Source organism: Sapajus apella, unplaced genomic scaffold, assembly GCF_009761245.1.
Source record: "Sapajus apella isolate SASKATOON/1434 unplaced genomic scaffold, GSC_monkey_1.0 scaffold58, whole genome shotgun sequence".
NCBI classification, from domain to species: Eukaryota; Metazoa; Chordata; class Mammalia; order Primates; family Cebidae; genus Sapajus; species Sapajus apella.
In genome coordinates, this window is record NW_022436998.1 from 11,542,046 (window position 1) to 11,558,325 (window position 16,280).

Consider the following 16,280-nt stretch of genomic DNA (forward strand, 5'->3'; position numbering starts at 1 on the left):
TAAAATTAACACAGTAGAAAACCCAAAGCTTTGTAACATTCTGATTATTTTAAAAATCTTTAGGATCTCAAGATTTAACATTGTGATAGGATGGAGCCTGGGACTGGCAAAAAGATCAAAAGTTAAGTAGTCCTAGTTTCTTTTACTTCTTTTTGAGACAGAGTCTCACTCTGCTGCCCAGGCCGTAGTGCAGTGGCACAATCCTGGCTTACTGCAATCTCCACTTTCTGGGTTCAAGCGATTCTCCTGCCTCAACCTCCTGAGTAGCTGGGACTACAGGCAGTAATCCTAGTTTCTAAATAAGATGTATAGCCTTAGACAAACAAGTCTGGGGAAATGTCAGAATACTAAGCCAAAAGAAAAAAACGAAACAAACAAAAAAGGTAAGCAAGCTGATCTTTAACCACTGAATGACTGATTTAAAACTTCGAAACAAGGAAGCAACATATAAGAGAAAATAAATAACATACTTATAAGTTTTTGTTGAAATCAAAGAAAATAACCTAGTTCAAAAGAATGCACATTAGTCCTGCCTCTTACACAGGTATCTTCCTAGTACGCTTGATATGACAGTATCACCATAAAGCCCTTACCTCTGATGCATAACCTCTCCTGCAAGGCAGAAATAAATAAATCAGTATTAAACATCTTAGATTTTCATATTAAATAAAATTATAGATAAGGGCTTCTAAAAAATCTGAGTAAAACTGAGAAGATAATTTCTACTAAACACTATCTCACTGGGAAATATATTTTGTGGCATTATCAAAACAGGAAGATCACAGTTTCGTGCCTGAATTACTAAAATAATGATCAACCTAGAGCCTAGTTCCATATGAACAAGAAAACATGCAATATCTATTTTATTTTAATAGTGTATAATGACAAACTTAGACTCTGCTATTATCAATTGGGATGAAAAATATACATGATCTCTTTTATACACAAGTCTTGATACATATACTAATCCTTAGGGAAAGAGATATGTTTCATACATGAAGAATGTAATAAACACAGGATGAAAATTATCTCCATGACTTGAATATATTCTTTCAAATGATTGTATGATATATTCTCTATGTTAATTTAATTCTAAAAATAGTTAACACAAACTATTGACTGTCCTCTCCGGGTCAGTTATATTATTAGAAATTAAAGAAGTTTTTAGAGCTTTAATAGCCAAATATTCAATATAACATAGAGATTTATAGAGTTCACACATGATAAGACGGTAAAACATTTGACTATATTTGAGAGAGCAAAAAGAATATAGAGTTTTCAAAGTTAAATATTACCAATAATGAAAATGTTCTGTTTGTTTGTTATTTATTAGGCAGTTAATCTAAAGTGTTAGACTGACGCCGTCAACCATGTTATATAGAATTATTAGGTCTAATGAAGATTTCTTACAAAGAGACACATGCATAACTTTCTAAAGCCCAACAAAACAATCTCTGTAAAAAGTTTAAAAAAAATTTTTTTTGAGGCCTTCACAAAGTAAGTCTGCTTATCAGAAAGCATCTTATGTGGTTAATGCATTGTACATTGAAACTGTTAGTAAAACGTAAATACAATGCTTACTAAAGCCTCTCAATTTATTCTTTAAAATGGTTCTGCAGTGAATTTGCAGAGTGCTTACACAGTTCTGCCAATATTTATAAAACTGATAATCCTTCCAGAGCCTTTTGAAATCTAGATGTTTTCAACTTTTACCAAGTTTATATTTTTAAGATATAACTCAAGTAGAGAAAGCTCATATTTAGATTTTAACAATGCCAACTGAGTCATATCCCTTATAAAATATCCAATCAGTGCCAGGCTTTATTTTTTAGAATATTTCTTCTGACTCATTTTATTAGCAATGCTTTCCATCAATGTGGAAAATAAAATATTAATAGGTAAACTATACTGTTCCCATTAACATTTTTGTTGCCTTTTATTCAGTTATTTTGTATTGCTTGTCTTAGCGCAAAGGCAGAAAGTGACTTGAAAGAGGTACATAACAGAACCACGACTTACTTTATCTGTGTACTTTCAAAACATGACTATTGATACTTATACAGCCAGTTCATATAATAGTGATTCACCTTTTCATGCAATTTATAATCAATGTGTATTAATTATTTAATATCATTTATATGTATCGCTGTTTACTTTTAACAATAAGGACAGACGTATGGTCATCTTTAAGTCTTTATTTAAAAGGTATCTAATTATTTCTTATGCACTAATGGGATTATACTAAATAGAGAGAAAACAGTGTTATTTTTCTAGTGTCTGGTTGTAAGCTGTTAGATTTTGAGAGAAGGATTAATATTTAGGCTTGTGTGCTCATATAATACTAAAATGTCTCATATAGAAGATATTTTAACTGAATTTTATGCTTCATAAAAACATTGGGAACCTCCAAATACAGTATGTCAGAAAAAGACTGGATTAAACATGGGTATCTATGTTTCAATTAAGAAGTATAGAATAATAAAATTTTCAATTATGAAAATACTAAAATGTTATCCAAAAAGGCAATATACCAATTTAATAAGGCTTTAGGTACCTAAACAAATGTTTTTTAGATTTCTCATATTTCTTTTGTCACTATTTATAGATTTTTTTTTAATCAAGAAATTATAAATTTTACATTTGCAAAATGTTGGTAGGTGTTAGCTTTAAAAAGACACACTCACATTAAAGGCTTACACAGTTGTGATTAATACCTTGTCAGAGTCCGCCAAATAGCACAAGTTCTCATGCATATGACCAGCTGCCAACAAAAACTCCAACTGAAGTTTTTCAGTGAAAGAAAGAAAAAAATCATGTTCAAGAACCCCAAGAAACTCATTACGCTTGATTTGGATGAAAAGAATTTGAAGCAGATGGGCTAATAAAAATAACTTAGATTTACAGATTGTTTTCTGCCAGATCTTGTTAATTAGGAATGCCAGGTCAAATTATTGAAGAAATATAAGGGCTAAAGAAAACCTCTGAAATTATGCATTGTAGGGCTCTCCACCTATATTCATACACTTCCAATAATAATTATTAGGTGTGACTTTGCCTGTATTTCAGAATTGTACCCTTCTCTGTGCAGACTTCTGTCTTCTAAAATGTTCAAGCTCCAAAGTAAAACAAATACTTATACATGCATTGAAAATGTGAAACTTCCAGCAAATAAAACTTACTCCATGTATTTCATGGGAAAATCAAAGCAATTAGTTGATGATCACATATTATACATTATATATATATATATACATAGAGAGAGAGAGAGAGCTAAAATCGATCTCATTGAAAGTAACAGTTGGAGCTCTAAGAACTATTACTACAGAAATTTCTTACCAGAGTATACATTTTTATTTTCTTTGTTTAAAACAAAGAGCAGAAACCTCTGCAAAAAAAAGGTTCACCAAATATAATTTCTCTTGATTTTTCTATTTAAGCTTTTTATATTTCATTTATTAAACTGGAGATAACTTTCTTTAAAAAGGAATCTTATGAAAAAATTTAAATTAAGGAGATGATACATAATGCGAACAAGCAAAATTAAACAGCACTTTAAACATCTGTTGGAATGAAATGCCTTACAAAAGTCAACAACTCAAGATTTATTTTCATTATAAAGAAGGGAAGGGAAAGCACAATGAGAAATAAATAGAATAAGACAGCAATTGAAAATGTATAAGATTTATCAAATCCATAAGCATACTAGTAAGATAAAAGCCAGCCAGAGTAAAAGATGTTCTTATCAGAAAACAGATGATTACATGTTATAGCACCTGAGATTTATTTTGAAATACCTTATGTGTGTCATCGCCTACATTCTAGGTACATCACATTTCACTTTGGTAGTATTTCTTCTTACCAAATACATAGGCTTCAAAAAAACCCAGAACCTATAATATCATTTTAAACTTATCTGTAACAGTCTGCTTTTTTCTTGGAACATTCATATAAAATTATAATCAAAAACTAAATGTAAAAGTTACTGCATTCACATGATAGACATGCCTTTAGTTTAAGTTGCGTATCTAACTTTCATGCCCACATATTCCCACTAAAAAGAGATTAAAATTACTTACTTTTCAAATAAATGTAGAACAAATAATGCTACTTTGTAGTTTAAAAATTAGGGTAAATCTATTATATGAGTTAGTAGTGATGAGGTTAATATCTTTTTAAATTAAAAATGAGAAAAAAACTGCATTTCACTGAATTTGGGGTAAAATAATAGAATCTTCTTTGATGTTCGGATTTGATGTTCAACTTGAAGACTATGATCAACAAAAGGTTTGCCCAACTAAAATAGGAAAAGCAACATTACAGCGAAGTAGATTGACTGTGAGATTGGTTTTCAGTTCCCTCGGCAATATTGTTCAAATTCTCCGGGTTTTGTTCAGCTGTGATTTCCATATTTGTTATTTCTGAAGGGCACATAGTTTGAAGTTCTGAAACATTTGTGCGTAGATAGTTTTTTTCTATTTGACTGTACATGTTAGCTACTGATTTTTCAAGGTCTGCTAAGTTTTTAACACGTTTGAGGATGCCTTTTGGTTCTCTCTGAGGGTCTGTTTTACACACTGTTGTTGTTGATAGCTGTGTCATAGAGGACTTAATTTCCTCGGCAGGCATCGTGTTGTTCATGCATTTAATACCTGTTATACAGACACACTCTGTAGACAGAAATGAAGCTGAAGGAGGTGGTGGGCAAGGAATAGAAGGAGGTGGTGGAGGAAGAGTTGGAAATGGAGGTAGAAGAGGTGGAGTTTGGGGACCAGAAGAAGGAATAGAAGGTGGAAAATGTGAAGGAGGAGGAAGAGGAAGAGGGATAGAAGGAGGAGGACAAGAAAGAGAAAAAGGAGGAATGTCAGGAGGAGGAGCAAGAGGAGCAGGAGCAGGAGGAGGAGGAGGAGGAGAAATAGGAAGAGGAGGAGGGAGACAGGCAGAAGAAGGGGAGATGTTTGGTGGATGGGAAAAATTTTCCAAAATATTTCTTTCAGTTTCAACAGCTAACATACAAATAGGTGTCTCTCTCCTAGAGAGTGAAGAATTTAAAACACAGGGCCTTGAAGGAGAAAGTTCCAAGGAACACTCAGCAGGAGAAGTGATGACATTAGGTTCTGATTTGAGTTCCACAGTTCTTGAAACAGTTGGCAAAGTGGAGAATGAGAAGTGAGGCCTGGGAAAGCAAAATGAAGAGTCTGAAGCGAGAGATTTCAACTGTTCTGTTCCTTTTATAATCAGTGTTTCACCTTGCCTTATTTCCTCTTTCTCTGTCAAATTTGCCTCTTCAGTTGTAAGCAATCGATTGCTGCTACCTCTTTTGATTGTACAGATTCCAATGTTTTCATTTTCAGCTTTCTGCCTGGTGCCTTGCCACTGCTGAAGATTTATGACCTCTGGTCTATTTGGAACTTTCCTCCTCAGCCTCCTGGGTAAGCTGACTGACTGACTCCACAGCCTCTGAATCTTTTCTCTTGGGCCCCTCAGAGACTTACTCTTGGCTTGTATTCTGGGTAAAAATGGGTCTACAAAATCTGTTCTCAGTGAATTGTCTGGATCTGTTGATACTTGACTTATGTTTTCCTTATAAAGGGGATTATGGGCACTTAAGGCATCCTCATCAGAGAGAAATGTGAATTTTCTTGCAGACTTCGGTTTGTTGCTCTTAAGTGATCCGTCTACATGAGCTGACTTGTGAGCCTCAATAGTATTGGAAGAAAAGGGCATCACAACTTGTTGATGCTTCCTGTCTTCTGAGACTGAGTTATTTCCCCTGCTTTGTTGAAAATGGTAGAGAAGGAAAAGACTTGAAAGAAAAGAAGATAATGAAATGTAAGGAAACAAGTTGTGACATAGGTTTCATGAGAAAGATGTTTTTATGGCTCTCATAACTATTAAACACTTAAAAACATAAAAGGCCGAACAAACAATACTAACCTACTAAAGCATGACATTATTTTAAGAAGTCCCTGGTCTCAGAAAGGTAGGGCAGAAAAATCTTAGAGTTGTGAGTACAATGAGAAATGCAAATGAAAAAAAAAGTAGTAATCTCTAAAATATTTTGGAAGAGTATTTTTTGTTTTTTCAGTTAGTTCGATACAGCAAAGCATCCATGTCCACATATAACAGTTCCCTTATGCGCAAATTAGTTCTTCCCTTTGCAGAACACCATCGAAGCTATCGAATTCATATGTTTTCCTGGCCTGAGGATGCTCAGGGCTGCCTGTTATGCATAGAAGATCCTTAGCTGTATCTGATTCAGTACCTGTTCCTTACCTCTCATCTCAGTATTTCTGTCCTAGAGCCAAAAGTAATCTCCTCCCTGAGCCAACATTTGGGGTATCCTATTCTCCAAAATTAAGAGAATTGAAGTTACCAAGGAGAGGTGGGAGTTTGTCTTACAGAGTTCAAAAAATCACAGTTGAGAAACTGAATATACGCTAGAATCATGGCAGAGTTTTTCTTTTGTTTAAATTAAATTTTATGCTTGATTAGTTTTAAAATCTTATACATAATACCAAGCAGAAAAATTTGTCTTTAATAGCAATCAGAAAAGATGTTGCCAGTAATTCCTTAGACTCATCTGGATCACATTTTAAATTATGACTCACCTTAACAAAAAGACTGATGCTAAAAAAACATTGCTTTGATATCACTAAAACAAAGACTTACTCATGCATGAAAACTGAATCATAGGTGGCTGCGAGTCATAAATAAAGTTGAATACATCAAAGATCACAAATTAAATGGCTCTAAGGAAAGCATTTGGACCCTTCTCCCAGAAATGTTGGCTGATAGGTGGTTCTAAATAGTCTCTCATTAGGTTTTATTCTCAGCCAAAACAAAGTTACATTTATTTTGGTTACTGTTTAATATTGACCCACTTAGCAGGAATGAAATACAAAATAGTCTGAATAGAAATTAAGTAGGCATATTGATAAGTTGGGCAATAAAAATAATAAATGAAGCCATAGTTGTTAATGTGTCATTTGGCAAAGATATGAACTGTAAGAAGCAATTCACACAGGTAGACCTGGAGCATCAAGACTACTTGAACAACTCAGAAAATTTAAACAATTTGGACTAAATAGGGAGCAATTTTACTCTTCAGAATCTTAAAAATTATTTCTCAAATATGGTAAGAACTGGGCTTGATACTATATACTGGTTGTTTTTCTATACATTTGTTCTTGGTTTGATTTCTCTTGGAAAAGCGCCCAATGGATATAACAATATCACATCACTTTGACTGAAAGAAATCTATAAATAGGTTTCTATTTATAGATTTATAAATTTTAAGTTCTTAAAATTTAAGAACTTTTTAAAACTAATTTTAAAAAATTTAAAAATTCCTTTCTGCAGGCACAGGTACTATGACAGAAAACACACGGGTTAAGCTCATGCCATCAGAAGAAAATTGGGTGTGGAAGACAAAACTTTCATTTTAAAAGTAAGTGACACTGTGGGAAAAGATGAAGATCTCTGTGTTTATAGTACAACAGCATTTGAATCTATTCTATTGTATCTACTTTTCTAATGCTCTTCTATTAGAGTGATATTATTTACTTACTTATGCCTATGTATCCACAGGTGAGAAACAGAAAACATGTGATAGAAAGAAAGAAGTTTTAACTATAGTTAATTTAAGACAATTCTGAAAATATGAGTAGGAGCTGGCTTTAAACATTTAGTGCATATATCAAAAAAATGCATGTTTTTATATTTTGTTATTATTCATAAGCAGGGCATTTAATCTTAGATGAAATCAAATGACATTTATTTGAATGTCTTTTCACAGAAAATTATGTCTAACAAAATCTATTTACTACATACACATAGGTAAAATTTACTTCTATTAAACCTGGATGATGCCAATCCTAAAATAAAAATTGTAAATGAGAGGCTAAGAATTACTTCTGTGTCCTAACTCTGTAAAACTGGTTAATGCACACTGATTTTAAAGAAGATATTAAGTTGCATATTTACTTTCTAGTAAATATACAACTACTATGACAATTACAAAGTAACTGTAGAACTCACATGAAGTTATTACTCTGTGAAGTTTTTTTTTTCCAAAATGACCTTTGATTTTATTCTTTTGAAAATAAATTGATAATTCATTTGAACCTAGTTCATTTTCTAGTAACATGCTTAGAATTCCTATAAAAAGTTCTTGAATAGCTAGGTTAAACATTCCCTAAAATTAAGATAATTAAATATGCAGAAATTAAACTATTTCAATGAATGAATATGTTACAATTGCAAAATCTACTGAGTGTACTACAATTGTTCAACTAAAAATAGCTTTAGGTATTGCTATTTGAGAACTACTACCATCAAACTATATTGATTCCATATGATTTTACAGTATACCTGTTTTTATCAATTTAAAATGAATATATTTAATTCATTAATTTCCTACCTAAATACACTTAACTTTATACAAAATTCTTTTTCAGTTTCTAAAGATCTTTGCTTGAGAGAAGTCATTAATCAAATAGAATCAAATCATATTGGCTCAATTCCTATATTCACCAATAATTACAAAAGAAACAATAATTTTCAAGTTAGGAAAAAAGTAAAAGTATATATCTAGAGCATGAACCCTGTATTATGTTATTTGGAAATAGAATGTCATGCTTTAACCTATTTTAGATTTATAGCATTAAAATCAATTTTAGCATTAATAAGACTATCCTAAACATAACCTTGTATACATTATTAATACGGTAAGTAACATGAATACATTTGCTTAAAATCAGTTTTTCCATTACCAGATCAATTTCATGATTTTTGAGGCTTGTTTTATTTCTACTAGTAACTGCTACAAATGTCACATGTAAAACATGTTATAGTCTTTTTGCTCCTCCAAATTCCAGTTACTAGAACATTTTCTGGATTTGTCATATGCAAAACTGTATAATATTCTTGGTTGTTTTACATATCATGTCCAAAAGTAGTTATTCTTGAATTTTTAAAATACTGACAAACTGAACATCACCATAAGGAATCCAAATATGAGGGTAGCGTCATTACACAAGCAGCTGTGACATCTTTTAACAGTTACTAGTGTCTTTCAAAAATGGATGATTTTTAAATTGACTACAAATTTCAAATCATGCAGGAGAAATATTCAGTAATCATAGCAGTCTGAGAATAATATAGTGAAAAACGCATTTTCTAAGTAGTTGGGAATTAAATATACAAATTCTTTCTTTCCATTGAGATTTTAAGTTCTATATCTTATAATGTCCTAAAAGTAGTATCTTAGAGAAGTCTGATTTTAAACCATAGAATTTGGTTTTGATTACCAAATAGTGATTAGTTTGGATACCTAATCAGGACCACAACTTTATGATTGTGCTTTATTTCTCTCATCGCCTCTACAAAAATATATTTTTTCAGAATGTATTTATACATATATGTATATAGATAGATAGATATACTTACACATTATATGTATGTGAAAATGCATGACCCTGAGGATTGAGATATTAAATATTATACTCAAGCTATAAATCTGCAATTGTCTCCTAAAGTTGAATTCTGCTTTTCTCTTAGCTTTCTTTAATTTCTTGTTTGGTTTTGGCTATTATTTTCAACTTAACTTTTCTTAGGTCCTCAACAAATTTCCTCTTTAAAATAATACAATAAAATATTCCATGTAGGCATTTCCACATCCGGTTGAAATTAAATACTCACCACGCAGCATTCAGTAAAACCCACGTACTTCTCAGAGTTCCTGAAATGTCTACTTACATTGAGCTGTCTCCAAGTTCTTCGTAGAGATGCGCACCCGGCGGAGGCGGCGGCGGGGGCGGGGGCGCTGCCACTGGTGCAGGGGCCGGTGCTGCTGGTTTAGCCGCGGGTAACGCGGCCTGAATTCGTGCAGTCTTTGTGCACTCAGCTTGACGTCTTGGGTAAAGTAAGGATGTCTTGTAAAACTCATTTCAGAAATCATATGCTTATCAATAAACTACCTTTTAATAATGGGGTCCAATTATCAGGGGAACCCACAATTATTCTACAAGAACATTCGACTTTATAAACGGATACAATTACAAAAGCACCCCCAGACGGTGTCATTTGCATATAATCCCCGCTTTGATCTTGAAAATAGTTATCCATTGAATTAGGGTAGAATTCAGTAGAAATATTTGCAAATTAAATTAAATGATAATATTAAAGAGAAAGCAAAATATTTATTAAAATGTAATGGATAAGTGGTAGTTGTTTAATGAACCTCTTTCATAAGATGAGGCATATGAGGCTGTCCCCACATGTACAAGGGAAATTTGGTTAGCTTTTATATCCTTTAAGATTCCTAGGAATGCCTGTGAGTCTCATGTTGCAGCTACACTTCTGTTTTTGGATTTCTTGGACACTGATTAATATCTTCCTCAAATCCAAGAGGTTACAGGAGGGAAGCTGTAGGCAAACTATCTTTTTTACATTTACACGTTATGTCTAATTGTCTAAAATCAGCTCAATTCTATATATATCTAACCAAAAAATAATCTATTACAAATGCAAAACACAGGAATAATACGTGGTTCTGGGCAGGCTGACTTGATTGATAAAATCTCGGGATTCCCTTTTCGTATTACATGAAAAGGATGTGTAAAATGTTAATTATACTTACACTTTAAACCTGTTTTGGAAAGCAATTAGAAAAATAGAAAGTTACATTAGAAATATTGCATTCATAATATTTTAACATTTAATTTATTCTAAATAATGAATAATTCATAGGTTAAATTCATAATGACACAGAGTTAATGACAAAGTAAGAAAACTAAGCATATCAATTTGAAAGATGAAATGGTATTATTACTGTTAGTCATTCAGGCCGTTAAAATATCCTTACAGAAAAATAAAGAAATGGACTACATGAAATAAGAAAAACTGGATTAAAACATAAATATGAGAATTTCAACTCTAGTAGAAAAACAATATTAAAGATGACTTCATCTTTATAATTGGCTTCTAGGTTCATCCTGCTTGAAGAATATTACAGGAAAGGACTGAGGTAGCAAGTCCTGGTTGTACTCTTGGCCACGCTTTGAAGCTAAAGCTGCAGTTGGAAGGTCTCACTCTTGGGTAATAAGTTCATGATACTTTCTCATATTTGCTTTTTAGTTTCCATTCATAGCAAAGTTCAAAGGCGCATCATTATATAAAAGAATAGCTATTCATTCTTATTTGCGAGCAAATATAAAAATGTAAATGTTAGGTCTTCATTGGAATTTTACTTTGCTATATGGGCAGAGAAAAACTCACTTTGTTTATTTCTGTTCATCTATAAAAATCAGTAGCTAAAATAAATTCATAGGATATTAAGCTGCTTATACTGAAGGAGAATAATGCATCTATAACTTCTTTAAATATTAAACATCTCAAGTTTTTGTTACATTTCAGACTACCAAGTATTATATCCAGGATGTGTCAGTTTTAATCATTTCATAGTGTGCCAAATATAAGAATTTTTCTCGCTGATTTTATTGCTAGTGGGATATAATAAAGCTCTTTGGAAAACAGTTAAATGGACAAGGATAACTGGTAATATGGAATGGATTTTAACATGAGAATTAATAACAGGTTGATCGCTTAATAATTTAAAACAATTAATATTGTTTGTTCATCAGCTTTAGATTTAGCATATCAATTGATTTGTTAAGGATATATTAAGCTCCAGTATATCAACCCTAATGCTATATTTGCAACTTCACATTGCTTTTGTGGTAGAAAATATTTCTGTATTTTCAGGTTGGAATTACTTGGCAAGTAATGACCTGCTTGAAAAACATTAAAAGAATGGAGTTACGCAGCAAGCCCTGGTTATACTCTTGGCCTCACTTTGAAACTGAAGCTAGACTTGGAAGGTCTACTTCTGGGTAATAAATCATGATACTTTATTTTCATATTTGCTTTTTAGTTTCCATTCATAGCAAAGTTCATGCAGGGCATACTTTTGGATATTCAGGTTGGAATTACCTTACCTTATTCAATTCACAAGAAAATTTTCAGTGTTTGAGAACAAAGATGACAGTTTAAGAATACATAAGGACTATTGGCTGGGTGTGGTGGGTCATGCCTCTAATTCCAGCACTTTGGGAGGTTGAAGTGGGTGGATCACGAGGTCAGGAGTTCGAGACTAGCTTGACCAACATGGTGAAACCCCATCTCTACTAAAAATACAAAAATTATCCAGGTGTGGTGGCACATGCCTGTTATCCCAGCTACTCAGAAAGCTGAGGCAAGAGAATCCCTTGAACCCAGAGGCGGAGGTTGCAGTGAGCTGAGATGGCACCACTGCACTCCAGCTTTGGCAACAGAGCAAGATTCCATCTCAAAAAAAAGAAAAAGAATACATAAGGACTATTTTAGTACTTCCTCTGTAGAGTTTAAATGAATAGCACTTCTGCCATTACGCTTATTGTTGATCACATAAAGTAATTTACATGATTTATGAAAGCTGTCTGCTATTTATTTTCTTTTTGTGGCACACTCAGGGCAACTTCTTAATCAGCTACTCATTTTTTTTCAAGTCATTGTTGATAGAAATATACTTAAAATGTGTGGCTCCCTACTACAAAGCTTCTACAGACCTAATGTCAGACAAATAATATATTACTAACTTACTTCAAATACAGATGTTTAAACTAGTGATAAGTACTTGACTACTATAGAGAAGTTAAGTACAATTTTAAAGTATAGATACTGTCGTCAACGGATGCACTTCACTGCAGGAACCAGAAAATTTAAGAGCCCACACAGCCAGAACATGCTGTCAAATATTACACCAGAAACTCTAGCAAAGCACCCAGGAAGGAAGAAACCACGTAGAAAATTACATCATCTTATATGCTATGATTTTACAGTGTTTTTGCTAACACTGTGATCATTTGCACAAAGGCAAATTTAACAGTTTGGATAAAAACCTATCATGATAATGTAGAGAGGTTACCGACCTGCCTTTAGAGCTGGGCAGACCGGTCATCTGCATAAGACATGCCACTGCTTTTACCCCAGGATACATGCCACTTTCTCTCCTGAGTTGGCTCTTAAGCAACAGAAGAGCATAAACCAACCCACAGGAACTAAGGTAATATTTCTATTGGAAGAGACCAATTAGAATCACAGGGATACTGGACCATCTGTGAAAAAGATACTGAGAGTTTCAATTGTTTTCCTTTCGAAGAAGATCATTTGGCACAAGACAGATAGAGCAATCTCAGAGTAGTTGCACCATCACCATTTTACAATGCAAAGCCATGTTACCAGAGATGATTTTCTGCAATGCCTTCTGAGGAACTATCCATGTTTACCATCCTTGAATACTTACTGTCTGTAGCTGACCAAAACCACCAAGATGGCAGGAATGCAGCAGAGGATGATGATGAAGGCCAGAGCCAGCAAGGCCCCTTCTGTATATCCTAGACTCTCTCCTCTCTTTTTAATGCTGGTCACTGCCTCTGGAGTCCGGATCTCCAGAATGCGTCCTCCTTCCCCATAATATGGCTGAAAGTCTTTATTGATATCAAGCAGTTTGCCATCCAAAAATCTTTATAGTTAGATAAATAGTAAAATTAATGATGTTAGCAGAGAAAGAGCATTTTAAAAATAAAATCTCTTCTTGTAAGATCTTAATATCTTCTCTAATTGAAACACAGGCTGAGTCAGAAGTCTCATGACTACTAAGAATAGCATATATAAAAAGCATAAGGAATAAAGAAGATAAATTACACATCTGTATGTAAATATAAAAAATAGTTAAAACCATAGCTCTTACTTGATATGCTTACAGACTTAAAAAATCTATCAGTATCATTAAGCTTAATATCACTGTGTTAAAATAATTTAACAAGTTTTTTAGATGGAATAAAATGTAATATTTAAATCGTATACTGTAGTTTAAAATAATATTTATGCATTTTATCCCCTGGGGCCCTTAGAGTAACCCTGTAAAAAGGGAACATTACAATACTGACTTATTGCAGGCCAAAAAGCTATACATTTATAAAAACAAATCTAAGGCACCAAAAAACCTAAGGCACCAAGCTAAGTTTTCAGACTCAAGCTCTGTATTTGTTTGCCATAACACCATCTTAAATATAAACACCCTCAAGTTTCAAACCAAAACAATGTTTTGTGGCCAAAGGGTGAAGACATTAAAAGGGTCTTCTGCCTAGGAAAGAAAGACTAAATAAATGATGCAGGTAGTATATCAGTGTTGTAAGAACGACAGGAAGTGGTAGTCAACATAATTCCTTCCTCTGAATAATGCAATTCCAACAATGAGTCTTGCTCTGTGTAAGAGAATCAAGGGATAAATTGTTCCTAATCTTAGGAGGCTGCAAAAATTTGTTATTTATTTATTTACCACCACAATTAGCAGGTGATTTTTTTTCACATTTCCTTGGGAACTTTTGAACAGTCCCTTATAAGCACTACATATTGATTCAACAATTGTGTTCTTACTACACCACCACCATAAAGATCAAATGTCTTACTATAGAACATTGGAAAACAAAAATAGTTCAAGAAAAACTTAATTACTCATAGTCTTATGATCTACAGACAACCATAATCGCTGCTAACATCTTGGCATATTTAAGTCTAATCTTTTTTTTTGAAGCTGTGGTATTAAATATTTTATATAATTGATTATACTACATATATAAAGTGAAAAAATTATTCTTGAGATCTTCTTAATATAAAAATAACATTCTTATTTTGAAAAGTACAGAAAAGAAAAAAAGAAAACTGGCCCCAAATTTCACTATCAAAATATAATCAAGGCCATGTTTGTACACTTTTTTCAGTCTACTTTACGCCTTTTTGAAACTTTTAATTTTCAGAGTGACCATGCTGATTTTGAATCCTGTTAACACACTATTCATTGCTTAAAAATAGAAGTGCCTGGTATCTACACATATGAATTACATCACATATGGATCTCATAAATGAATTCATATCACACATGATGCAATTATAAAATTTTTTTTTGGCTTTTTTTTTTTTAAAAAAAAAAAACAGATATGCTTTGTAGATTAAAAATGTACTTTTTGTAGCAATTTTCCAAGCTCATTGTTATACACTTTAAAAGAAAATAACATAGCCATTTTCATGAATACTAGAAATAGAATAGTGAAACTTTTTGTTTGAATTACCTATCAGATAAAGAAAGAGATTCTAAATTATGCATAAATCAAGAATTGCTTCACAGGAACTATATTATTAGAACTAGGAAGAATCAGATGCAGAAGAGGATCATTCATTTAAGGGAAGACTATATCCCTACAATGTGGAGTTCACTTGACAGATCAAAATTCTACTGGATTCCTGCATTTCATGTCCAAAATCTCTAAAGGGAGATTTGTTAGTCTTTTTACACTATAACAGCTCTATTATTTAGATATTTATTTTCACCTATTTATCAATGTCATGTCATATGTAATTTTTTACTAGAAGGATGGATCACTTTTAAACCCACACCTGATCTAGACTATCGTTCTTCCAACAACTTGCCTAGGTAAAAATTCTTGAGTCGTAGCATTATCCCTTAAAGAACAGTGAATTTGGTTCCACTGCCTTTGTCATTTTATCATGCAAGTGAGATACGCAGGGCTTAACTAACGTTTGTTCCTTTATAAGATATTTGTATTTCTGTTTGTGATTTTTAAACATATTCAGATACTATTTAAAGTAACATGGCCATCGTTTCATTGATTTTTGGCTGTACTATAATAAAGTCTTTAATTCTTTACTAGTTTTTTTGCTTCTGTTATAAATACTACAGTTTTAATCCCTGAAATACCTGTCATTATCAGATTGTATTTTAATCATCCTATAAATGTACTTTGATCTCCTTATTTATATCTTTTTTCCTTTTTCTTTATATTGCCTGAGCTTTCAACGGATACATTTTATGTTGTCAATGTAATTTTCATACATCTTCTCATTTCAGAAAAGAATGGAAATTGTAACAAACAGTCTCTCATACCACAGTGCAATCACATTATAACTCACTCAGGATTAAGAAACCCACTCAAAACCACACAACTACATGGAAACTAAACAACCTGCCCCTGAATAACTACTGGATAAATAATGAAATGAAGGCAGAAATAGAGATGTTCCTCAAAACGAATGAGAACGAAGACACAATCTAACAGGGGGTGATGGGCTAGGGGAGGAAAAGCAGGAGTGGGAGAATTGGGGAGGGATAGCATTAGGAGGAATATCTAATGTAGATGACGGGGTGATAGATGCAGCAAACC

The 16,280-nt window shown here is 32.8% G+C and overlaps 1 protein-coding gene across 10 annotated transcripts in view; it reads right to left on the reverse strand.

Annotated features, from left to right (window-relative positions):
* Window positions 1-16,280, reverse strand: part of PCDH15 (protocadherin related 15) — an 819,037-nt gene that overhangs the window by 10,967 nt on the left and 791,790 nt on the right. For 2 of the 10 annotated variants that reach the window (XM_032245630.1, XM_032245628.1), the window contains 5 exons: window positions 13,343-13,561; window positions 10,640-10,648; window positions 9,757-9,912; window positions 7,568-7,573; window positions 3,476-5,803 (listed from right to left, as the gene is read on the reverse strand). In XM_032245630.1, the coding sequence (XP_032101521.1) occupies window positions 4,315-5,803; window positions 7,568-7,573; window positions 9,757-9,912; window positions 10,640-10,648; window positions 13,343-13,561 (1,879 nt within the window). In that variant the 3' untranslated portion in view covers window positions 3,476-4,314. Of the gene's footprint in view, window positions 1-593; window positions 613-3,475; window positions 5,804-7,567; window positions 7,574-9,756; window positions 9,913-10,639; window positions 10,649-13,342; window positions 13,562-16,280 lie in introns of those variants that run through there. The other 8 variants (XM_032245634.1, XM_032245633.1, XM_032245637.1 and 5 more) reach the window with 4 other exon arrangements.